This window comes from Galleria mellonella, unplaced genomic scaffold (assembly GCF_026898425.1).
Source record: "Galleria mellonella isolate WM207_F2 unplaced genomic scaffold, CSIRO_AGI_GalMel_v1 utg121, whole genome shotgun sequence".
NCBI classification, from domain to species: domain Eukaryota; kingdom Metazoa; phylum Arthropoda; class Insecta; order Lepidoptera; family Pyralidae; genus Galleria; species Galleria mellonella.
In genome coordinates, this window is record NW_026441983.1 from 1,350,637 (window position 1) to 1,376,787 (window position 26,151).

General features: G+C 33.8%; 3 protein-coding genes and 3 long non-coding RNA genes across 7 annotated transcripts; 2 read left to right on the forward strand and 4 right to left on the reverse strand.

The window, feature by feature from the left end:
* Positions 1 to 3,256: 3,256 nt before the first annotated feature.
* On the reverse strand, positions 3,257 to 5,718 carry LOC128201668 (zinc finger protein 271-like). Its single transcript, XM_052899336.1, has one exon. It carries the CDS (start codon positions 5,694 to 5,696, stop codon positions 4,662 to 4,664), a length of 1,035 nt encoding a protein of 344 aa, XP_052755296.1. The 5' UTR covers positions 5,697 to 5,718; the 3' UTR covers positions 3,257 to 4,661.
* Positions 5,719 to 6,541: 823 nt separating this feature from the next.
* On the forward strand, positions 6,542 to 8,904 carry LOC113514093 (uncharacterized). Of its 2 annotated transcripts, none has more exons than XR_008253386.1 (4): positions 6,542 to 6,680; positions 7,489 to 7,860; positions 8,149 to 8,387; positions 8,429 to 8,904. It is a non-coding gene; the product is annotated as an uncharacterized LOC113514093 (long non-coding RNA). The 2 variants fall into 2 exon arrangements; XR_008253385.1 differs by lacking the exon at positions 6,542 to 6,680 and adding an exon at positions 7,060 to 7,131.
* A 349-nt stretch (positions 8,905 to 9,253) lies between these two features.
* Positions 9,254 to 11,957, reverse strand: LOC128201702 (uncharacterized). Its single transcript, XR_008253384.1, has 2 exons — positions 11,482 to 11,957; positions 9,254 to 10,691 (listed from the first exon to the last, which is right to left on the reverse strand). It is a non-coding gene; the product is annotated as an uncharacterized LOC128201702 (long non-coding RNA).
* Positions 11,958 to 13,766: 1,809 nt separating this feature from the next.
* Positions 13,767 to 17,648, reverse strand: LOC128201698 (uncharacterized). The gene is made up of 3 exons (XR_008253383.1): positions 17,152 to 17,648; positions 15,814 to 15,999; positions 13,767 to 15,260 (listed from the first exon to the last, which is right to left on the reverse strand). It is a non-coding gene; the product is annotated as an uncharacterized LOC128201698 (long non-coding RNA).
* Positions 17,649 to 19,042: 1,394 nt separating this feature from the next.
* On the reverse strand, positions 19,043 to 20,393 carry LOC128201679 (zinc finger protein 271-like). The gene is made up of 2 exons (XM_052899358.1): positions 20,222 to 20,393; positions 19,043 to 20,086 (listed from the first exon to the last, which is right to left on the reverse strand). Exon 2 carries the CDS (start codon positions 20,058 to 20,060, stop codon positions 19,311 to 19,313), a length of 750 nt encoding a protein of 249 aa, XP_052755318.1. The 5' UTR covers positions 20,061 to 20,086; positions 20,222 to 20,393; the 3' UTR covers positions 19,043 to 19,310.
* Positions 20,394 to 23,091: 2,698 nt separating this feature from the next.
* Positions 23,092 to 24,282, forward strand: LOC113518729 (zinc finger protein 708-like). The gene has a single exon (XM_031910665.2). It carries the CDS (start codon positions 23,172 to 23,174, stop codon positions 24,276 to 24,278), a length of 1,107 nt encoding a protein of 368 aa, XP_031766525.2. The 5' UTR covers positions 23,092 to 23,171; the 3' UTR covers positions 24,279 to 24,282.
* The last annotated feature ends 1,869 nt before the right edge of the window (positions 24,283 to 26,151 follow it).

The window sequence follows — 26,151 nt, forward strand, 5'->3', positions numbered from 1 at the left end:
TGACAGTTAATATGTTTCAGAGAAAAATAATGTAATGTAAATTCCGACAACAACAATATGTGACTAATCAAGAGACAGCATAAAAGCTATATATATATCCTCGGTGTCGTGAAGAAGACAATAGAAGAAGAATAAAATTAAAAATATTTTTTTTTATAAACAGATGTTAATTCCAGCAAGTGTTCTACTGTAGATCTAGAACCAATAACTGCTGGCGCAACAGCTGCGGTAGAGCAGATGTCTGGTGAAGTTCAGATATGGGCATATGTTTGTGGGTTTATATGTAAAAGTTTCTGATAATATAATGAGATACACAGAACTCTTAATTATGTAAACACACATTTCATGCATTGTGTAGAGGTATACTCTTTGGCATTTAATAAAATATTAAATGGGGAAGGTTGAAGAATGGAGTTTAAAAATAATGTATTGTCTAATCTTTCTCAAGTGGAGTTGGATTTTTTATTAAAGTGTCCACACTGTTATAGAGAAAATAAAACTTATGTAATGATTTCAACTTTTCACATTTGTATAAAAAAAAGTTTGTTGGTGATGAAAATCAGCAGCAGGTAATACATACCGATAAGAAGTCATATAGTTGTGATGTATGTAATAAATGTTTTAGAAAGAAAGCAAATTTAACACTGCATTTTTTGATACATTTTGATGATAAACTGTATAGTTGTGATGTATGTAATAAATCCTTTAGACAAAAACCAAATTAAATACAATATTCATTGATACATTTTGATGGTAAGCCATATAGTTGTGATGTATGTAGTAAATGTTTTAAGCTAAAGTTATCATTGAAACAGCATTTGTTGACACACACTAGTGATAAGTCATACACTTGTGATGTATGTAATAAATGTTTTAATAGAAAATCGACACTGCAACAACATTTTTTATGTTTTTTATGTCAACATTAACAACAAGAGGTTGTCAGAAGTGGGATGTAACATCGCCATTGCTAGTAATATAACTTATATAACGGCGGCGCGACAGAACACACAAGTAACGAAGACTAACGGTGATCTCCCTCTCTCCCCCCCATGACCGTGCATTATTTGGTACACAGCGGTGATAGCAGCAGAGAAAGGCTGATGATTACGCAGTCAGTCAACTGCCTTTACCCTCTAGCTACATAGAAAGAAGAAATTGAATTCAAAGAAAAATAGAACAAAAGAAAAATATTAAAGTAGTTTATTCCCTTCATTGCCTCTGGTGTTGCCAGTACTTATGGGCAGCGGTGATTACTTAGCATTAGGTAAGCCGCATGCTCGTTTGTCTCATGTGCTGTAAAAAAAATACAAGTAAGTATTCTGATTGTGGCACTTGCCTTTGTGATCAAAAGTTTATTAATAGATTTCTTTAATGGGTGACGATGGAATGATAATGTGATAACGTGGTGAGTGTGCATAGTTTCCAGGGTAACCACGTGGAGGTCGACCTGATGGGGTATATTGCTAACAACGGAACTGACAATCCGCATTGCTAACAATCCCTTCCCCCCAGCGCTCATGCAGTTGCCCCGTCCCCGTCCGATCCGAGTTTTACGTCAGGTGCAGAATTGTATGTATAGTTATAAATATATTGTTGTAGATAATTCTAGTGTATACAATAGTCGTAATTTTAAATAAACAGATTTAGTGTTAATATAAATGTATATATTTATGTTATATTTATTTATTTATATGGCAAATATATAATAATAATAATAATAAATCAACAACATCTCAGACGGTTGGGACTCCGAGGCGGCTCACTCCCGGGAAAGATGCAGAAAGCGGTGCTCTTAGATTCTGCCCATATTGTATGCCGATTTCTCTCCCTGGGGCCTGAACCTCGGCCGAATGTGCTTCTGCCGGGGGTTAGTTTGCCATCTCCTCTCCTTAAGAGGGGAGATGTGAATTTTCTAGAAATTAAAATAATAATAGTAATAATATTTTTTTATTCAAGAAAGATACAGTTGCATAAAGTACAATTTACGATTTTTACGATTTATATTCAACGAGAAAAATATTTGCATTACCATCATTATGTGTTTGTATTTAATATAATTATATAAGCGTATGTATAAGTAGGCTGTTAGTGTAATTCAATCTTATTGAACAATAAAACTGTTACATAATATACCTCACAGACATCGCTATTGCTAACACACATCTAATGTCCAAACTACTATATCAGATAAACTTGCGCAAAGCCAGGATCTGGCAATAGCATGGAAACCCAATGACACATCCATACAGTAGGTACATATTGTACCCATACAATAAATAGCATTCTCCACCGGTGTAATCCCAAATAAACTAAGTAATAGCTTCAACGCCTAGGTGTTCTACGATATTTCCATAAAACGTGCACGTCCACAATTATATTTTGAAGAGCAGCGCAGGCAGGCACTCGCATACACACATACATATAATATACTTTTCTTATACCACTGAGGTGGCAAACAAGTACACGGCCCACCTGACAACAATACCAGGGGCATTACGCGCGCGTTGTCGACTCTGAAGAAATCCCTTTAGCCTTTTTTTCAAGAACCCAAGTCTCTTTTTTCACGTCTCTTAGAAAAATCTCGACAGGGAGGTCATTCTATAACCTAACCTGAGCGTTCATGGGAGAAAACATCTCTGAAATCACGTTGTACGCGACCACCTAGGCTCTAGGGTATAAAGGTAAACTCCTTGTCGATGGCGAGCTGTACGATGATAGAAAGTGGCCGTAGGCATCATATTGAACATATCCTCTGAGCACATTCCATTGTACAAGTGGTAAAACATGCAGAGTGAGGCAAAATCTTTCCTTAAGACTTAAGGGTTCGTTACCGTTTGTAAGCCTAGGATCATCGAAAATTCTCATAGCTTTATTCTTTTATTAATTATTGAAACTTTTGTTTTCAATATTTGCACGCTTGACCTAAGTAGATATTGGAAGGTACTTTTAATTTATAAGATTTAATATTTTATATCCAAAATCATAGCAAATAAAAATATTATTATTATTATTTACAACATTCACATCTCCCCTCTCAAGGAGAGGAGATAGCAAACTAACCCCCGGCAGAAGCATAGTCGGTCGGAATTCATGGCCCCAGGGAGAAAAACCAGCGTACAATGCGAACAGTATCTAGGGGCACTGCTCTCTGCATCTTTCCCAGGAGTAAGCCGCCTCCGATGATGACATGTCCGACATGTCTTATTATAGCTCGCACTTGTAGAATTACGACGACCTTAAAAGCGAGCCTAGGTCTGCCACGGAAAGGTTATGGCAATGCCATGATCGTGCACGTCCACATTATTATTGCATAGAATGCTTAAAAGCGTCTACATAGAAATGCATACAGTTTACTCTGCCATTGTATCGTGACGGTAAAATCGTACGATACCGTGAAGGTACCACGTAAAAGTATAAAAACGCCCAACGGCAATGTTAGACCCCTTTAGTTTTACTGACAATATTTTCCCCCCTGTTTCATAGAACTATGTTATAAATACGTTACAAATATACACATACGTTACGAATGAGCGATAAAATTGTCTTTTGCATTGTTTTATGTACAAGAATAAAAGAATACAACAAATAAAATGTCAAAGAATTTTAATTCATTATTTAATAAATACACAGATCGTAAGATTGTTCAATTCTGAATGAAACAACATGATTAAATTATGTTAACCAAAAGTGGTAGTTACGTCTTTTCTACTCAAATTTTTTAATTTCATATCATATAAAAATAAGTTGATCAAAACTGTTATGTTATACACACATCTACATATTATGATATACAATGACATCTACTAGTTTCCACAATACATACATACATACATATCTGTCACGCCTGTCTTGTCTAGTTTCCACAATACTTATATATAATCACGTGATATGTCAAACATAATGCTTGTTACTAAAGGTACTGCTATTTGTATCTCTGAACTTTATCTTGTCTTATAAATACTTACATCTATATGAATTATACATTTAACATGGATTACATGTTAAATATTAAATAATTAGTATGCTTCAACAAACATTGTGTTAAATTAAATTTTCTTCTAAAACATTTATTACATAAATCACAAATATGTGGCTTATTGCCAGTATGCATTAAATAATGCTTTGTCAGACTTTAATTTTTTACTAAAACATTTACTACTTACATTACAACTATGTGGCTTATCTCCAGTATGTATTAAAAAATGCTGTGTTAAACTTGCTTCTTGATTAAAACTTTAATTACATACATTACAACTATGCTCATCACCAGTATATATCAAATAACGTCGTGTTAAATATGACTTTATGTTGTTTAGGGAGACTTTGTACAAAAGTCGATTGCTTGGGTACCTCTGTCCCATTCGTGTTTCTATCGTGAAGCAGTTGTGTTTGCATGGCTGTGTTTCGGTTTGAACGGTGGGATATGGCATGAATTTACAGGGTACAGAGGAATAACACCTGAGTCCTCAGGAATAGCAACGCATGGGGGGTATCATGGGCGAAACAGTGTGTGTGTACTGTTATGTCCATGGTACTGCTCATATCTATAAGCGACGGTTACCATTTTCCACCAGGTGGGCCGTCAGCTTGTTTGCCATTCTAAGTAGTATAGAAAATAGTCTTAAAAATATTTACTTATACCTACATAAATTATACATTTAACATTGCTTGGTATCAGTATGTTTCAACAAATGTTGTTGCAATGTTGATTTTTGTGTAAAACATTTACTACATACATTACAACTATATGGCTTATCACCAGTATGTATCAACAAATGCTGTTGCAATGTTGAGTTTCTGTTAAAACATTTACTACATACATCACAACTATATGGCTTATCACCAGTATGTATCAACAAATGCTGTTGCAATGTTGATTTTTGTGTAAAACATTTACTACATACATTACAACTATATGGCTTAACACCTTTATGTATCAACATATGCCGTTGCAAAGAAAATTTTTGTTTAAAACATTTATTACAGACATCACAACTATATGGCTTCTCACCAGTGTGTATAATCAAATGCCGTTGCAACTTTGATTTTATGTCAAAATATTTACTACGTACATCACAACTACATGGCTTCTTATCACTATGTATCATCAAATGCCGTTGTAACCTTGATTTTATGTTAAAATATTTACTGCATACATCACAAGTGTATGGCTTTTCATTAGACGAATATATTTCCTGTTCATTATGGACTGACATATGGCATTCCAGTGTATTGTAGGACTCGAATGTCTTACTGCATACCTCACATGAATAAACTTTATCACATGATATTCTTCTTCTCTGTTGCTCAGATTTAAAGTCATTATGCTTCTCATCCTCATTATACGTAACATTTTCGGAATCAGGTTCTAAATGTTCAGTACTTTCAAAGGTAGTCACTCCTTGTACAACTGTGGGTTCTATAGTCGACTGTTTCTCCCTTACATAATCCTCATATAGATTCAAGAGCTCATTTGTCTCATCAGAGCATATCATTTGATTAGCTTCCAATTCTTCAGTCACAGTGTTCACAACTCCCGCTCCGACTATACCATGCTGAAACTCATCTTGTTCAATCAACGGTTCCTGTGTGGTATTCATAACATTGGAGTAGTCTGGACGCTCTTCATGATGTGGAGTCATCTGCTGTTGGGTGTTGTCGGAGACATGCAAATTCTCACCTTGTGTAGCCATATTTGATCTGCCATGCGCTGTGGACCCTCTGTGGTCAGGGTACCCACTAAACGTGTTGTGACATCATTAAAACACAGTGGTCATCAGGTCTTGACGTAGTCCTAGTGAGATAGTTCTGAGGTCGCTTCGTGTTTACTATAGAGGGTACACACTGAAAGTTTGCTGGAAATTTACGTCTCTAGTACGAGTCTCTTATACAAGGTACTGCAACAAGTGGTTGTAAAAATAACAACCGATTGCCAGAGAAGGAATATAAAAGAGAATAGGTAGACTGCGGCAGATTTAAGTCTACAAATAATATGTATCGGTCTAGTAGCCGGTATTACCTTTGTTATTATCGAGTTTAAGAAATAAAGCACACACAAAATGCACAAGGAATAAACAGTAAAATATGTCGAACAAGTTAGCAGTTTAATAAGAAGAGAGGCTATGACTAGGTCTAAAGACGAAATCTTTAGTCTGAGGGCAGGTAGGAAACTCTTATACAGATATGTGTACGTAAGTGAATTGACAAGGAGTTTGTATCTACCCTACAGAATTTTTGGCAATGATACAAAAGCACGTGTGTGCGTTGCGGATTTTTTAATATTGCTACTTAAAAATACTTATAAAGTAAAAGGGAGATACGAATATTGAAATATAATTGTTTGTAAAAATGCTTAATAATAATAAAAAGAAAATATTCTCTTATATTTATAATTTTATATTTAACATTTTCATCGCTATTGTGATGTAGGTAGAATGTAATTATTTAATGAACTAATAATTGTCTTAGAATGAAGTGCATTGCTCGTGATTATATGGCAACCCCACACCCTCCTGTCATTCGAAATAACTTTTTACTATTTCATACATATAATATTTTTATATTTTTTTTTTCTGATTTTTAATCATATTTATTTCTCGTATTGGTTATCAGACTTGTGTATTTTATATATTGGACTATAGTAGTACAATGGGTATTACTCGCGTCAACAACAAAATGTACTATACATGTACAGTATGTGTGCTAAATGTGGATAAACTACTTTTTAAGATGTATTAATATCATTCCATCTTTTACCAGAGGGAGACTTTGTACAAAAGTCGATTGCTTGGGTACCTCTGTCCCATTCGTGTTTCAACCGTGAAGCAGTTGTGTTTGCATAACTGTGTTTCGGTTTGAAGGGTGGGATATGGCGTGAATTTACTGGGTACAGAGGAATAACACCTGAGTCCTCAGGAATGGCAATGCATGGGGGGTATCATGGACGAAACAGTATACTCTATTATGTCCATGGTATTGCTCATGTCTATAGGCGACGGTTACCACTTTCCATCAGGTGGGCCGTCAGCTTGTTTGCCATTCTAAGTTGTATAAAAAAAAAAAATCTGTTTCCTAAACCTGGAAAAACAAATAGCGAGCGGCATGGTTACTTTAACGTATAATTAATAGGTATTTATTACATAAATTTCCATTTTTATAATATGTAGTTTTAGGGGGAAAAGGATTGTTAGCAATGGAGTTTGACAGCCCCATTGCTAGCAATATACCTTATTAGGTCAACCTCTACGTGGTTCCCCCTGGAAACCATAGTGAACAATTCTTGTTGAATTCGTCACGATGGGCTAACTGACCTACTTCATCTTCACCTATCATCCTTCACTGGTGCCCCGCCGGTGTATACCCATAGCGCGGGTGGGGTTACTATTCCATTATCATCCATTAAAAAAAAATTTAGTTTTATATATTTTTTATTAAGATGTTTATTTTCATCAACAAACCTAAGTATTGCGTTTATTTCTATTTAAGGTGTTTTACATAGACGCATAGAATACAATAATCGAAATACATGTATTAAATTGTAAAGGATTATGTTAATGGCGAGGTCCAGCAGGAAAAAGAAATGTTGGAAGGCAAAGAAAGAGATGGGCAGATGACATAATAAAGATAGCAGGAAACAACTGGACAAGTATTGCTACAGATAAGGAGAAGTGGAAAAAGATGGAGGAGGCATTTACCGTTGGGGACCACGGAAGTGGATAAAAAAGCTATAATAATAATAATGTTCATGTTCATATGACAGGTGTAAGAAAAAAAAAATGGATATCAAACAATGCAAATAGCATTTTGTTTTCCCGGGAAATCAGTACCTTCAGACAGACTGGCTGTTATAATTAAAGAGTGAGAATTTTTTATAATGTGAATGTGAAAGGGACTCCATTTTCCGCACTTAGCCTCTCATTTGGGCCATTGTGCGTATGAGTCGTGGCTAGTGCAGCCAACCTAGCTCCGTCCAGAAGCGCAGAAGCTTCCTGGGTTCTTCACAGGCCTCACGGAGCGACCTCACCGTTCCGAGGATTTCTAAACGTTGATGATTTTTTATAATGTTTAATTTTTGATAATTAATGCTTTTTAGAGAAAACTAATGTACCTAACATACTTACATTACACAATTATGTTGTCTTTCAGAATGAAAGTTGGAAGACGGGGCTGATTGTGACAGCAACAGCATGTGACTTATCAAGAGTCAACATAAAGGCTCTAGATATCCTCGGTGTCGTGAAGAAGACATATTTCAACTAAATGATAATGATAAATTTAAAAAGTTTTTATTGTCAACCGAAATACAATCAGATGTGCATTCCAGCAAGTGTTCTACTGTAGATCTAGAACCACTAACTGCTGACGCAACAGCTGTAATAGAGCAGGTGAAGTTCGGGCATGCCATATGTCTGTGGGTTTATAGCAGGTGTCTGGTGAAGTTCAGACATGACCATATGTCTGTGGGTTTATATGTAAAAAAATTATACAGTGTAATGAATGTACTACTTGTACAGAAATATTTTTGGCTTCAGGACCCACAGACAATGTTTACGTAACCTTAATTTATTTAAAAGTCTCATTCCCCCCTAAGGATCCATGTGTACTATATGGATGGATAATTTCACCAAGTAACGGCTATTGTAAATACTTTTTATTTAATAGATTTCTTTGAAGATTTAAAACATGTATTGAACGTTAGATTTAATTGAACTGGCATCCATTTTAATTTTATACTAGTTTTTGGAAGCACCTACGTATAGGAATGGAAGTTATGGGTTAATTGTAAGTTGACTAAATGTAAAAAATATTTAGTTGTATTTTATCTTAAGTTTGAATTTCTTAATTATATTTTATTAACCCTTATCCAAATAAATATTTTTATCGCTTCTAATAATAATGGCGGCCATTTTGTTTAATTTTAACACCAGATTTATATTTGAAATGTATATGGATCCTTGGATATCGATTTTCAAAGCAATCGGTTAAATGACAAAGGATCTTTGGATAAATTATATGTATATAGTGGAATTTAAAATTCGTTTTTGAAGTCACTTGAGAATAGTGGGTGTTTTATTAAAAAATCAAGTAATTGTGCTGTAACAGTGTACCTTAATAAGAATTACATTAAATAGTCTGCATAATACTCAATAATATATCCATACACATACCTACATATATATTATGTAAGAAAATAGCACGAATTACAAATAATAATTCAAAACAATTCAATTCTTATTGAAAAAAAATTCACTTAATTTCGGAAATTTTTATTCAATTGCAGGGATATTTTTTTTTTCGGATACTTGCAACACTTAAAAATGGCGCGAATATTATTAATAAAAAATATTAATAATTACATTTATGTTTAAAATTGAAGATACTCACTAGTTATCAGAGATTTCTTTATCAGTTCTGTTTTTGGTCTTATAATTTTTGCTCCTCTTCAGTAAGCAATAGCTGCTCAATTAAGTATAAACACTTACAGTTCTAATTAGAATAATAATAAAAACAAAAAAAAAAAATTCAAATTTATTTAACATTTGCTGACAATAAGTCCTCGAGGCTCGATGCTCTATCTGTATAATCTAAAGTACCAACATATGCTTTTATCATGTTGATTTTAGCGTAAAACATTTATTACATACATCACAACTATATGGCTTATCACCAGTATGTATCAACATATGCTGTTGCAATATTCATTTTCTGTTAAAATATTTACTACATACATCACACCTATGTGGTTTATCACCAGTATGTACCAGTATGTATCACTAGTTTGTATCAACAAATGCTGTGTTAAACTTGCTTTTCGACTAAAACATTTACTACTTACATCACAACTATACAGCTTATCACCAGTATATATCTGCAAATGCAGTGTTAAAATTGATTTTTGGCTAAAAGATTTATTACATAGGTCACAACTATATGGTTTTTCACCAATATGTAACAACAAATGCTGTCAAAATGATGATTTATGCCTAAAACATTTATTACATACATCACAACTATATGGCTTCTCATCAGTATGTATAAACAAATGATGTTGCAATGTTGATTTTCTGTTAAAACATTTATTACATACATAACAAGTGTATGGCTTTTCATTAGACAAATATATTTCTTGTTTAGTATGAACTGACATATGGCATTCCAGTGTATTGTAGGACTCGAATGTCTCACTGCATACCTCACATGAATAAACTGTATCACATGATATTTTTCTTTTCCGATGCTCAGATTTAGAGACATTACGCTCCTCATTTTCATTATACAGAACTCGTTCAGAATCAGGTTTTGAATGTTCAGTAGTTCCACAGATGGTCACTCCTCACTCCTTGTACAACGGTGGGTCCTATAACCCACTCACTCTTTATTTCATGATCCACATAGAGCATCAAGAAACCGTTTGCCTCTTCACAGCATATTATTTAATTAGTTTCCGATTCTTCACTGACATCAACAAACTCTGTTTTTGGCACTAATGGAGCGGGAGTTATTCCTGCTCCATCAGTGCCATGCTGGAAGTCTTCATGTTTTATCAACTGTTCCTGTATTCATAACTGTGCTGCAGTCTGGACAATCTTGATGGTGTGGAGACATCCTTTGTTTGTCATGGCTGACATGTAAATACTCGCCTTGTGTATTGCCCGTAGCCATGTTTGATCCTCCATGCACTGTGGACACTGCAAATACATATGACCTGTTTAGATGTAAGTTTTTGTTAAATGATAACTATGCTGGGGCAGTTTAAAATTACAGTTAAGACTGCTCGTGTACAGTAAGATTTTTATTGGGCCTTCATGCACACATCCACTTAAGAGGGTACCCTCTGACCATGTTGTTTACAGGATATTTACGTCTCCAGTATGAGTCTTGTACATGACACTGGCACAAATTGTCTTTTTTTTTTATTTTTCTAATTGAACTGTCAAATCTTAAAATCATTAAACTAAATTTCTAATGTATGTAGTATATTCATTTAATTTAACATTTATTATGTAAGTAGGTAGATATTATATGTATTTATAGTGTATGTATTACATAAAGTAATATTTTATTATATATTTTAATATTTTATTTAACTGTATATTTGTTTATGTATTAATAGTTGTAGCACTTCAGCTGCCCGCTAACGAAATGCTTTCTCACTGTACTGGGTTGACTGGAAGAGATCTCTGTCAGAGATAAGTCCACCCTTGCTCACAACATTTATAAATAGATTTTAAATAAAACTTACAAGTGCAATAATATATATATATATATATATATATATATATATATATATATATATATATATATATATATATATATATATATATATATATATATATATATATATATATATATATATATATATATATATATATATATATAAATAACCGATTGCCAGAGAAGGAAAATAAAAGAGAATAGATAGACTGCGGCAGGTTTAAGTCTACAAATAATATGTATCGGTCTAGTGGCCGGTATTACCTTTGTTATTATCGAATCAGAGAAATAAAGTACACACAAAATGCACAAGGAATAAACAGTACAGTCTTTGGTATAATAATATATAAGAATTCATAAGAAACTTTTATAAACAAATTTGTTATTGTTATGAGAACACTTGAGTAATTTCTATACAACTTTTTATGTATTTGGTCAGGAAATATCATGCCAACGTTTAGTTAAATAAGAAAATCACAATAGTGCCAACTAACATTAATACTGTTAAATGTGATGCAAATAACTGCTATCTAAACTATTTTTGTCAGTTTTAGCTTTTTATTTCGTATTTTTTCTTATTGTGGCGTGAAAATTAAGTCTATATATATAATTAATACTAATTCTATTAGGAGGTCTACTCTAGAAATTGATCAGATATTACGATTAAGTGTTGAAAACTTGTGTTTACTATAAATAATATTACGAAGTTAAGAGTTCAAGGTAATATTGTATAAAATAATAAATATATTTAAGAATGTTCTTTTTGTTTTATTTTTGCTAAAAATATATTATTCGGAACATGCAATTTGAATAAAATGTATATATTTTTTTTATCGCATGATTCGCGTTTCTACTATCAAACTAAAGTATAATTACAACCAACACAATCAGAAAACGGAGGTTTTTGGTGTAGATTGGTTAGATATTCCTGACCAAGTGGTTTTACATAACTTTTATGAAGTGTATACTCTTATCTCTTGGTTATATGCTCTTTGGTTGTTTTAAAATTCGTCCAAAATGAGCAGACAAAGAGCATGGCACATACAGCCTAGTAATAAGAAAGAAATTTGTACTTTAGTGATTTGTCATTCCAAAAGGAGGTCGACCAACTAAAGAGCTGAAGCCATCGATAATTATCGGTTAAACTGTCAATAATAATATTATGCTACAATGTCAATTCTATTCTTTATATATTTATTAATATTTCTAAGTTACACAATGTATTACAGGATATTTCTTTTCTTACAATTACCAGACAGCAACCAAAGAGCATCATTCTACATACATCAAACATAGACTAATAAAGTTGCCATATTAAAAAATGTGTGGATTGCTTTATCAACATTTCTTTCTTACCTCACTGTAGATTTGATTGTTCAACGACTCAAATTTGACCCTTTGCATCTTGAAAGTTCACAGGACATAAATAAATCAATTTGAAATACTTATTGGTGAAAAAACAGAAACAATATTGTACTCGTTTGTTTATTATTCGACTTATCTTTCACAATAATATAACACGTAAATATTGTTAAGAATGTATAAGTTTATGCTTTTGCCTACTCTCAGTCTATGGTAATTGTAATGTCCAGGAAATACGGGAGCACTCAATTAAACAACCTCAGTTGATACTCCAGGTTTTTAATACTACCTTCCGAACTTTTATTACAAAAGTACCTTCACTACAGTAATATAATAATATATAGATATTGTCTGTGGAATATAAGTGAATAAAGAAACAGCATTATAAAATTATAAGTTATTTTATTATAAATAAATATCCACAATAACAAATATAAACAATAAACAATTCAGTCTCAATTTAAAAGTTTTTCCACGAGAAGTATAATATATACAAGTGAAGTAATGGCTGTTATTGGCGGGAGCTCACAACACATGTTGATTTATGTCAGGAATGTTATTAACTAAAAATCTACCGCAATGCTGCGCCCGCCGACGAGCTCTAGGCTGATCAGCCTTCAAGAAAGAATCTTGGCAGAGAACTAGCGAGCTTTAGTTCAAGCCTTACAACAAATGAGTGACGCATGGCTAAGGCAAAGTCAATTTCTTTCAGATTTAATTAAAAAAATAAAGCTTCAGTAGAGCATTTTTATTTCAACTTAATTTATTTATTCATTTAGAATAGGAATACTTTTTAAGTAAACTTACAAATGTATTTAAAGTCACTATTTATGATTACACCATCCATTCGGAATGCATTTCAGCTGAGAACAGGCAAGAAACTCAACTGTTGCTTTTTTAAACAAAAGGAAATTGTAAAATTAAAATTTGTATAAATACAGACTGTCAAACAGCACTAAAGTCATTTAAAATTAAATTAATATAGTAATTAAACGACATCAAAACCTATTTATCTAGTGTCGCATTTATCATTAAAAAAAATAACAACAAAATGCGGCAAATAAAAACTTATTTATTATAACGGACTTATAAATTTAATTAAATTTAAAATTAGTAAAAATAGTTAATGTAAATAATATAATAAGTACAGGTAAAAGTTAGTAAAGTAAAAAATTTGAAAAAGTAAGTATTTTATTTTATTTATTAGGCGCACATAACAGAAGTTTACAAATACAAACATAGATTATAACATGCAAGTACATTAATGTATTGATCAGGTAAACTTGCCACAACATGTGCGCACAGCACGATCCAATAATAAATGCGACTGCAACGAAACCATTCGGTTGCAACTATTAGTGAAAAAAATTAAACATATATAAAAAGAAACATAAACATAAATAAAGTTAAATAAAAAAACAAAACAAAACTATATAAGAAATTTCTAAATATTACATTATTTTATACAATTGTCTGCGAAATTGATTATAATCGAGTCCAAATATGTCAAGGTCATTTTGATGAGCGTCATTATATGATCTACGCATATTGGCTATAGGGTTATTTAAAGAAACATTATTTCTATAAAGAGGCACAGTAAAAGTACGTCGAAGAGGAATTCGGCCATTCCTACTAATATTAATTAATTCTAAAAGTTGGGGACAATCCACAATTGAGTTTACAATCTGATAGAGATTCAGTAATTCTTTTGTTTATCTTCTTTTATTATTTTTAACATAGTGAAATGGCTACGTTACACTAGTCATTATAACATAAATATATCATGTAATATTAACAATAAAAAAGTACACAATTTCAATGAAACAATCATAAATATGAAACTTCTGGGGGGGAAAGGGATTGTTAGTAATGGAGACTGAGAATCCCATTGCTAGTGATATACCCAACCAGGTCGACCTCCTCGCGGTTCTCCCTGGAAACTATCATGGTTAATTCCTGATGAATTCATCATGATGGGCTAACTGGCCTGTTTTCATTCTCATCTATCACCCTTCACTGGTGCTCCGCCAGCGTATCCCGTTAGCGCAGGCGGGGACACCATACCATTTTCACCCATAAAAAAAAATTTTGAAACTTGTAAATAAAGTAATTTTTTTTTTTTTTTACAACACAGGGGGCAAACGAGCATGCGGCTCACCTGATGGTAAGTGACTACCGCCGCCCATGATCACCCACAACACCAGCGGCATTGCAGGTGTGCTGCCGGCCTTTTAAAAAGGAATATACTCTTTTCTTGAAGGTTATGTTGTCGTATCGGTTCGGAAATACTGCTAAGTAATAATAAGTTTATATAAATGACATTTATATATATTCCATACTGCATACTAATATTATAAATGCAAAAGCATGTCTGCTTGTTTAAATTTAATTTGCTCTACTATGAAATAGATGTACATTTTATTACATAATTAATATTTAATGTATGATTAGGCAAAAAAGTAACAATAAAAATGGAAACTACATAATATAAACTTGTTCTCAGCTTCTTGCCAAATTTCATTCTCGATTGACCTGTACACTATCCCCGTAGTTACATCAGCCCAATGTCCGTGCCGTTCCGTAGAACTGTTCTTGGTGGCAACTCCACTGTACTGTCTTTGCAAGCTGTTGAATGATTGCAGGCAACACTTGGATATTCACTTCGATACAGAAGGGGATTTCTATAGGAAAGCATCGCAGTTAATTTGAACAGCTAAAACTTATGTGAAGCAATCTATTTAAATCTATTGAATTTAAAAAGCTATACCAATGTATGTCACATACCTCAAGAGTTTGTTATGCCATATTATTGTTTATTTGTTAATTAGCATGCTGTGTTCCCTTTAAAATGATTGTACACTAAGTGTAAGTAGACAGTAATTTTAATATTTTAATTTTCCATTATTTCTGCCTACCCTAATGGGAGACAGGCGTGACAGATATGTATGTATGTATGTATGTATGTATGTATGTAATTTTAATATTAAATCTTATCAGTGTAACAATTGCTAGGAGACCAAATAAAGATAAAAAAAATTAAATAAAAAAAAGTACAAAAAACATTATTCGCTCGCTACATGGTAAAATAACATGTTACATATACAAGTAGGTACATAACATGCAGCACCCAATAGAGGTATGCAAATGTTAAACTGTATTTAGTCTCTGCATTATATTACAAATATACTTAATATATTATATTACACTCATACTTTATGCGTGTTGTTCCATTACCTTCTATTTATAAGAAGCTGCTGACAGTGTAAATTGAGTGAGACTACTGCATTTTCTTTCCTGCTTCTTCGATCTGTGAGATGGTATAGATGAATATGCATATCACAAATAAGACAGCAATCAGTGGCTTTTGATATTATTGTGAGAGTCCAAAGGTTTACATTATTAGAAGGGTTCTAAAGTCACCTGAAAAAAAAAACAAGAAATAATTTTCATAAATTTTTTTTTATATACAACTTAGAATGGCAAACAAGCTGACGGCCCACCTGATGGAAAGTGGTAACTGTCGCCTATACACATGAGCAGTACCGTGGACATAACAGAGTATACTGTTTCGCCCATGATACCCCCCCATGCGTTGCTATTCCTGAGCTACACCTATACTCAGGTGTGATTCCTCTGTACCCTGAAATTCACTGCCATATCCCACCCTTCAAACCGTAACACAGCCATGCAAATATAACTGCTTCACGGTTGAAACACGAATGGGACAGAGGTACCCAAGCAATCGACTTGTACAAAGTCTCCCTCTGGTACTACATATGTATATCTAATGACCACATCATGAGGGTCGTAAGCTTTACAATCATGATTGTGAAAGGGATTATTCCTTTTGTCAGCCTGAACTGTATTAGTAACTTAATTTAACAACAATAAATTGACATGAATAAGTAACTTATTTTTTTTTGATGGGTGAAAATGGTATGGTAACCCCGCCTGCGCTAACGGGATACGCTGGTGGAACACCAGTGAAGGGTGATAGATGAGAATGAAAACAGGCCAGTTAGCACATCATGTTGAATTCATCAGGAATTAACCATGATAGTTTCCAGGGGGAACCGCGAGAAGGTCGACCTGGTTGGGTATATTGCTAGCAATGGGATTCTCAATCTCCATTACTAACAATCCCTTTCTCCCCTAAGTAACTTATTGCATGGGTAATCGAGTCAAATTGAGTAGTTTATAATATTTTAACACTTAATTATTTCTTTACATTATATTTTGTGGAAATCTTGTATATTTCTGGACAATTATAAATTATACTGGATGCTGATGGTTGAGAGATTAAAGTATCTAAATTATTTCCAATAAGTTTTTGGTAACTTTTATTAGTCAAAAATGACAAAGTACATAATATCTACAAAAAAAATTGATCATTATTTAGAAATAAGTAATTAAAAAATAAAAAATATATATATATATATATATATATATATATATATATATATATATATATATATATATATATAAAATTTCTTTGAGATCACTGCCAGCTGGTAGGATTATCATTGTTTTATTTAGATAATAATATTAAACAGTAAAGTTGAATTTACAAACCTTTAGCCCGAGTGATAAACCTCCGGAACGGCGGCACACAGGCGTATATGGTGCCAATTCAATTCTAACATATTAAATAGGTCTTCAGACAGTCTAATGACGAATATAATACACGTCATATAAAATTGTGCTTGCATTTCGCAACTGTCTCTTGTTAGTCGTAATTTTTTGTAATTATCTTCTTTAATTTCTTTCAACAAATGGATCATTACACATAAACGAACAGCCATTGTTTTTAAACACAAATTGATAATTTGAATGCAAATAAATATCACAGAATTCGAGAAACAAATAAATTTATTATTGGAATACTATGTAAACAGTGTAGAAAACAGAGCTTTTGATTTTGACATAAGATATATGAGGCCGTAGATTAGGCTGTCGGCGAAGACGAGGCTGACTTTTGTTAGTGAATACCAAATACTATGACAAAATGTCAAATCGCACAGCTTTGAGTAGTTCCCGTTTATGCCGCTCGTCTTTGCTAACTTTAGCGCTAGTGTCGCGTGTTAGGAATTACTGAATAACATTTCATTATTTCATCGGGGTCGACATCGACCGGTCGTTGAGAATGGTGCCGCAGGTGACGAGTGCCATAGCGCAGCCTCGCGCGGCGCGCGCCTTTCTCCGACCGGTGCTCACTTCCAGGTTGCCGTTACGGACGCGGGTCTCTATCTATAAGACCTACGTCCGTTCACGGTTAACATATGCCGCACCCGCTTGGTACGCACTGTGCAGTATGTATGGGCCTGCAGCCGGCGCCTAAGCGTCGGAGACAACGCTTAGGCGCCGGCTGCAGGCCCAGCAGAACATCGCTCTTCGTTTGTGCACGGGAGCGGGCAGATACGTCCGCAACGACGTTATCGCCCGCGGCTTAGGGGTCCCAACGGTGGAGGAGTTCGTTGTCGGCATGGCGAGCAAAATGTTCGCCCGTGCCGACGGCGGACACCATCAACACTTGAGGGGCCTCGCGCCGCTGTATGCGCGTCCGCCGGACGGCCGTCCCACGCCTAGGGACCTCCTGTGCACAGGCGAATAGTGATCGCGATTGCCTCGTCTATCAGTACGACGACTCCACCTACCCTTTTTCCCCATTTCCCTTCTTCTTTCTCATTCCCTCCTCTCGCCCGTTCCAAGTGTGTAATTATATCCGAATCCGGGGGAGGGCCGACACACTTCTTGTGTCGACCCTTACTAACAACTATTATTTATTTACTAACACCTATTATATATATCTGGGAACGGGCGAGAGGGGAGAATAATAATTATAAAAACATTATATATTATTAAAATGGAAAAAAAAAATAATAATAATAACAAAAAAAAAAAAAAAATACATATATATACAATCAAGAAAGAAGAAGAGGCCACACATTAAAAGAAGACACCACGCCGGCATACACAGACCACCAGTGTATGCCGGCTCAAGAACCCAGCGACCCGGAGGTAGTTGCCTCCGGAGATGCAGCCGGGGTAGAGGGGTTTACCCCGAGACCCCTACCTCACCCGCCTACACTATAAAAGGCGGGCAAGAAGACCCGATGATGATGATGATTATTTCATCGCTGCGTCAAGGCTGATGTCTAGGCTGTTTGCTTAGAGAATAGCACTGCAGTAAGTACATATCAATAAGTGTGTTAAATGTGATTTTTGCGTAAAATATTTATTACATACATCACAACTATATAGCGTGAATTTAAAGGGTACAGAGGAATAACACCTGAGTCCTCAGGAATGGCAACGCATGGGGGGTATCATGGGCGAAACAGTATACTCTGTTATGTCCATAGTACTGTTCATGTCTATAGGTGACGGTTACCAATTGCCATCAGGTGGACCGTCAGCTTGTTTGCCATTTTAAGTTGTATAAAAAAAAATGGCCTATCACCAGAATGTATCGACAAATGCTGTGTTAAACTTGCTCTTTGGCCAAATACATATTATGTATACATTTAACAAGGCTTGTCACCAGTATGTTTCAACAATTGCTTTGTTAAATATGACTTTCTCTAAAATATTTATTACATACATCACAACTATGTGGTTTATGACCACTGTGTATCAACTAATACTGCGTTAAATTTGTTTTTTTTTTTAACATTTACTACATATATCACAACTATATAGCTTCTCACCAGTATGTATCAACGAATGCTGCGTTAAATTTGCTTTTTGGTTAAAACTTTACTACATACATCACAACTATGTGGTTTATGACCACTGTGTATCAACAAATGCTGGGTTAAATTTGATTTTTGGTTAAAACGTTTACTACATACATCACAACTGTATGGCTTCTTACCAGTATGTATTAAATAATGTCGTGTTAAATGTGCTTTTTGACTAAAAGATTTATTACATATATCACAACTATATGGCTTTTCATTAGACGAATATATTTCCTGTTCAGTATGGACTGTCATATGGTATTTCAGTGTATTGTAGGACTCGAATGTCTTACTGCATACCTCACATGAATGAACTTTATCACATGATATTCTTCTTTTCTGGTGTTCAGATTTAAAGACATTATGCTCCTTATCCTCATTGTTAAGAACTCGTTCAGAACCAGGTTTTGAATGTTCAGTAGTTCCAAAGATGGTCACTCCTTGTGCAACTGTGGGTCCTATAACCGACTCACTCTTTATTTCATTATCTTCATACGACTTCAAGGAATCACGTGCCTCATCACAGCATATTATTTGATTAGCTTCCAATTCTTCAGTCACAGTGTTTACAACTTCCGCTCCGTCTATGCCATGCTGAAAATCATCTTGTTCAATCAACAGTTCCTGTGTGGTATTCATAACTGTGCAGCAGTCTGGACGCTTTTTATGCTGTAGAATCATCTGCTGTTTGGTATTATGGGAGACATGCAAATTTTCACCTTGTTTATTACTCGTAGCCATGTTTGATCTGTCATGCACTGTGGACACTGGAAATACATATGACCTGTTATACATATGAAAAATAACAACCAATTTCCAGAGAAGGAAAATAAAACAAAATAGGTAACTGCCGCTGGTTTAAGTCTACAAATAACATGTATCGGTCTAGTGGCCGGTATTACCTTTGTTATAATCGAGTCAGAGAAATAAAGCACACACAAAATGCACAAGGAATAAACAGTACAATATGTCGAACAAGTCAGCAGTGTAGTAAGATTAGAGAGGCTATGACTATGTCTGAAACTGAAATTCTTCGTTCTAAGGACAGGTAGAAAACTCTTGTATAGATATGTGTATCTGTATCTACCCTACAGAATTTTTTGCCAATGAAAAGGACTCGTATGTGTGTTGCGGATTTTTAAGTATTGCTACTTAATATATATATATATATATATATATATATATATATATATATATATATATATATATATATATATAATATATATATATATATATATAAATATATACATATATATTATATATATATATATCATTTTGCATTGTCATCGAACTTGAATGCGTATGAAATATTTATGTAAATTCGAAGATTATGCATCGATAGTGTGTTAGCAAGTGTTAGAAAGAATTAAATAAAAAATGAACCAGTATGAACGGAAAGGATATATAAAAAGCAAATTAAATAAAAACATGTAAAAATATATATTATGCTTGTAAATAATCTTTATACCAATATGTGTACAAATATTATTTGTTTCTTAGTATTAGCAGTACTTAAAACAGTGAAAAAATCAATCTTCTAAATGGACCGCATCAAAAGATATGGCCCTTTGTGTTCCATTTATATCACATATTTTGATATTCGCAAAGAGAAACAAAACCTATAGGATACTTCCGTTGACCTAAAATCATAAAATTTGGCAAGAATCAAAGTCATGTAGCACAAATAAAGGAAAAAATCTGAAAATCGTTACTTACATTATTTTTAAACTCCTTTCTCAAACCATCCCCATTTGCTTAATATTTCATTCACTGTCCAAGAGCATACCTCAAGCAATGCATGAAATGTGCGTTTTATGTAAATTGTTGTTAGGCTTCTGTGTATCTCATTATATTTTCAGAAACTTTCAAATAAATTAAGGTTAACATTGCATGTGGGGCCCAATGTTAAAAATATTTCTTTACAAGTAGTACATTCATTACGTTGTATATTTTTTTACATATAAACCAACAGACATATGGCATGCCTGAACTTCACCAGATGCCTGCTCTATTGCAGCTGTTGCGCTAGTGATTAGTGGTTCTAGATCTACAGTAGAACACTCGCTGGAATGCACATCTGATTTTATTCCGGTTCAATTATTGTATCCTATGTATTTATGTAAAAAAACTTAAATAGAAGTAAACACTTTAAATAGTAGTGATAAAAATAAATATGTTAATAAAAAATATATGAAATTTAATAAAAATAAAAAAATGAATTTATGTACTAAATATCTATTAATTATACGTAAAGTAAATATACCGCTCAATATTTGTTTTTATAGATTTTGAAATTCGGTGGAATGATACTACTCCATTTTGAAAAGCACATATTCTATGGATATCCGTAGACATGGCTGATAACTGTATATTTTGCTGTTGATCCAACTAATCTCCATTGTACTATTATGAGTATGGTTTGATATCCACCAAAATACCAACAAATGGTTGTCGCGAGTAAGCTCTAGTGTACAACTATGATCCGATATACAAAATACAAAAGTCTGATATTCAGTACGAGAAATAAAACTGATTAAAAGTGGGAAAAGATTTAAAAAGTATATATAAATTAAAAAAGAATGATATACAATGACAGTAGGGCATGGGGTTGCCACATGATCACGAGCAATGCACTAAATCTATGACGATTTTTAATTTATTAAACATTTACATTGTCCCTATATCATAATAGTGATAAAATGTTTAAAAAATATTACTATGAATATAATAGAATGAATATTTATTTTTTATTATTAGTAAAACATTTTACAAACAATAATAATTCAATATTCATACATCCCTTTTAATTAGCAATACTTAAAAATCCGCAACGCACACACAAACCTTCTTCATTGATAAAAATTTTTGTAGGGTAGATATAAGCTCCTGGTCAAATCACTAACATATATATATATCAATCTGTATAAGAGTTTCCTACCTGTCCTTAGACCAAAGATTTCTTTTCTTTTTAATCTTACTACACTGCTGACTTGCTTGACATATTGTGCTGTTTATTCCTCGTGCATTTCGTGTGTGCTTTATTTCTCCGACTCGATAAATACAAAGGTAATACTGGCCACATCGATACTTGTTATTTGTAGACTTAAACCTGCAGCAATCTTCCTATTCTGTTTTATTTTCCTTCTCTGGCAATTGGTTGTTATGTTAACGACCACTTGTGACAGTGGCATATACAAGAGACTCGTACTGGAGACGTAAAATGTCTAGCAAATTTCAAAATGTGTGTTTATGATATCACAACACGGTCAGAGGGTATCCTCTTTAATAGACGCCACGCGACCTCAGAACTGTCGTACTAGAAGTCCATGAAGGGCCAAAGAACATCGAACTGTATATCAGAAGTCTAACTATAATTTTAAACTGCCTCAGCATGGTTATCATATAATAAAAACTTACTTATAGCTAAACAGATCATATGTATTCGCAGTGTCCACAGTACATGGCAGATCAAACAAGGCTATGGACAATACACAAAGTAAGACTTTGCATGTCTCCGACAACACCAAACAGCGGATGACTCCACACAGTTGTGATGTATGTAGTAAATGTTTTAGTCATAAACGTTATTTAAAGCAGCATATGTTGATACATAGTGGTGATAAGCCATATACTTGTAATATATGTAAAAAAAGTTTTAGACAGAAAGGAAATTTAACAAAACATGTTTTGATACATACTAATGTAAAATCATATTGTTGTGATGTATGTAATAAATGTTTTAACAGAAAGTCAACATTGCAACGGCATTTGATTATACATACTGGTGACAAACCATATAGTTGTGAAGTATGTAGTAAATGTTTTAACAAAAAATCAACATTGCAACGGCATATGTTGATACATACTGGTGATAAGCCATATAGTTGTGATGTATGTAGTAAATGTTTTAACAGAAAATCAAAATTGCAACAGCATTTGTTGATACATACTGGTAATAAGCCATATAGTTGTGATGTATGTAGTAAATGTTTTAAACAAAAATCTACATTGCAACGGCATTTGTTGTTACATACAGGTGAGAAGCTATATACTTGTGATGTATGTAATAAATGTTTTAACAGAAAATCAACATTGGAACAGCATTTGATTATACATACTGGTGATAAGCCATATACTTGTGATGTATGTAATAAAAGTTTTAAAATAAAATTGACATTGCAACGGCACGTGCTGATACATACTGGTGATAAGCCATATAGTTGTGATGTATGTAGTAAATGTTTTAAAAGAAAGTCAACACTGCGACAGCATCTGATTATACATACTGGTGATAAGCCATATACTTGTGATGTGTGTAATAAATGTTTTAACAGAAAATCAATATTGCAACGCCATTTATCGATACATAGAGGTGATAAGCCGTATAGTTGTGATGTATGTAGTAAATGTTTTACCAGGAAATTTACATTGCAACAGCATTTGTTAATACATACAGGCGAGAAGCCATATAGTTGTGATATATGTAATAAATATTTTAGCAATAAATGTTATTTAAAGCAGCATTTGTTGATACATAGTGGTGAAAAGCCATATACTTGTGATATATGTAATAAATGTTTTAGATACAAAGGAAATTTAACAACACATGTATTGATACATACTAATGATAAATCATATTGTTGCGATGTATGTCATAAAAGTTTTAAATTAAAATTAACATTACAACGGCATATGCGGATACATACTGGTGATAAGCCATATAGATGTGATGTATGTAATAAATATTTTAACCAAAAATCAATATTAAAACGGCATATGTTGGTACATACTGGTGATAAGTCATATACTTGTGATGTATGTAATAAAAGTTTTAAAATAAAATTGACATTGCAACGGCACATGCTGATACATACTGGTGATAAGCCATATAGTTGTGATGTATGTAGTAAATGTTTTAACAGAAAGTCAACACTGCAACGGCATTTGTCGAAACACTGATGACGAGCCGTATTAAATGTATAATTCATGTAGGTGTAAGTATTTATAAGACAAGATAATATTCAGAGGTACAAACAGCAATACCTTAAGTAACAAGCATTATGTTTTACATATCACGTGATTATATATATTGTAGAAAGTAGTAATGTCATTGTACATAATATGTAGATGTGTGTATACGAGGGGAAGTCAAAAAGTTCGCGGAATGAGGGGAAAGGGAGTTGAAATTAAACATGAAGCTATTTTTCCCTATCAATGTATTCTCCCTTAACTTTAATACATTTTTCGGATCTCTCATTTAATTTCTTTATGAAATTGCAGACTTGACTTTTTCATCGTCGCCATTTTTTTTCCACGCAGCTTCTTTTTAATTTTTGGGAATAAATAATAGTCACTGGGGACCAAGTCTGGACTGTAAGATTGATGGTCTAAGTTTTCAAACACGTAGATAACATAAGTAGCAGCATAGCACGTGTGGAAGGGAGCGTTGTCGTGCAAAAGGAGCCCATCTTTTGACAGATTTCCTCTTCTTTTTTTCTTGTCAGCTTCTTCATCATTAGTCATGATCTTTCTGGGCGATTGAGATGCTTTAAACTTCTTTGGGGAAGTCGTACCTTTTTTATGCCACTGCATCGACTCTTGCTTTCACTCAGGTTCATAGTGGTGAACCCAGGTCTCATCTCCAGTAACAATCCGGGTCATAACTTCTTCCCTACTCTCTTCACAGAGCTCCAAAAAACTAGCGAGAACACTTGACACGCTCACTTTTAATGGGATAACCCATCCAAAAAAAGATTTATCTTTGCTGTTAAAATAGGCCCAAATTGCAGACTTGACTTCGCCAATATTTTTTCCACGCAGCTCTTTTTTAATTTTTTTAAATAAATAATAGTCGCTGGGGGCCAAGTTTGGACTGTAAGATTGGTGGTCTAAGTTTTCAAACACGTATTGGTGGATGACATAAGTAGCAACATGGCACGTGTGGGAGGGAGCGTTGTCGTGCAAAAGGAGCACATCTTTTGACAGCTTTCTTCTTCTTTTTTCCTTGGCAGCTTCTTCATCAGTCGTCATGATCTTTCTGGGCGATTGTGACGTTTTAAACTTCTTCGGAGAAGTCGTGCCTTTTTTATGCCACTGCATCGACTCTTGCTTCCACTCAGGTTCATAATGGTGAACTCAGGTCTCATCTCCAGTAACAATCCGGGTCATAACTTCTTCCTTGCTCTCTCCACAGAGCTCCAAAAAACTAGCGAGAACACTCGACACGCTCAGTTTTTAAAGTGGCATGAGCATTTTTAGAACCATCTTGCATTGACCTTAGTCATGCCAAGATGATGATGTAGAATATTTAAAATACGTGTATCGTATACTCCAACCATTGCTGCAAGTTGCTTTGTATTTAGCCGGGTATCTTCTAATACAAGTTTTTTTACTTTTGCGACGATTTTCGGTGTGATGGCCTCAATTGGTCGTTCGGAATAGGGGTTATCTTCAATGGACTCTCTTCCTTGTTTGAAAAGACCATGACACTTGTAAACCATGGTTTTACCAGGGGCAGAGTCCACGTAAACTGTTAACAGCTCTTGAAAAATCGTCTAAGCGGATTTTCCTTGCTTGGTGAAGAACTTAATAACGGCGTGGTTTCAATTTTCTCCATACTCGCTGAATTCTTTCAGATTCACTTGTTTGCAGATAGATAACTCAAAAGTTAATGACCCGATTTGGTTCAAACTTGATATATATACTCTCAATGAGATGCTTAACAAGTAGCTACTTGGATGAGTAAATCAACCCCCACCAACCCCTCCATTCCGCGAACTTTTTAACCTCCCCTCGTAACGTGACATAGTTTTGATCAATTTATTATTGTATA

Excerpts from the sequence above, each read along its gene's own strand:
- LOC128201668 (XM_052899336.1), bottom strand. The coding sequence starts at position 5,696 with ATGGCTACACAAGGTGAGAATTTGCATGTCTCCGACAACACCCAACAG.
- LOC128201679 (XM_052899358.1), bottom strand. The coding sequence starts at position 20,060 with ATGGCTACGAGTAATAAACAAGGTGAAAATTTGCATGTCTCCCATAAT.
- LOC113518729 (XM_031910665.2), top strand. The coding sequence starts at position 23,172 with ATGTTGATACATACTGGTGATAAGCCATATAGTTGTGATGTATGTAGT.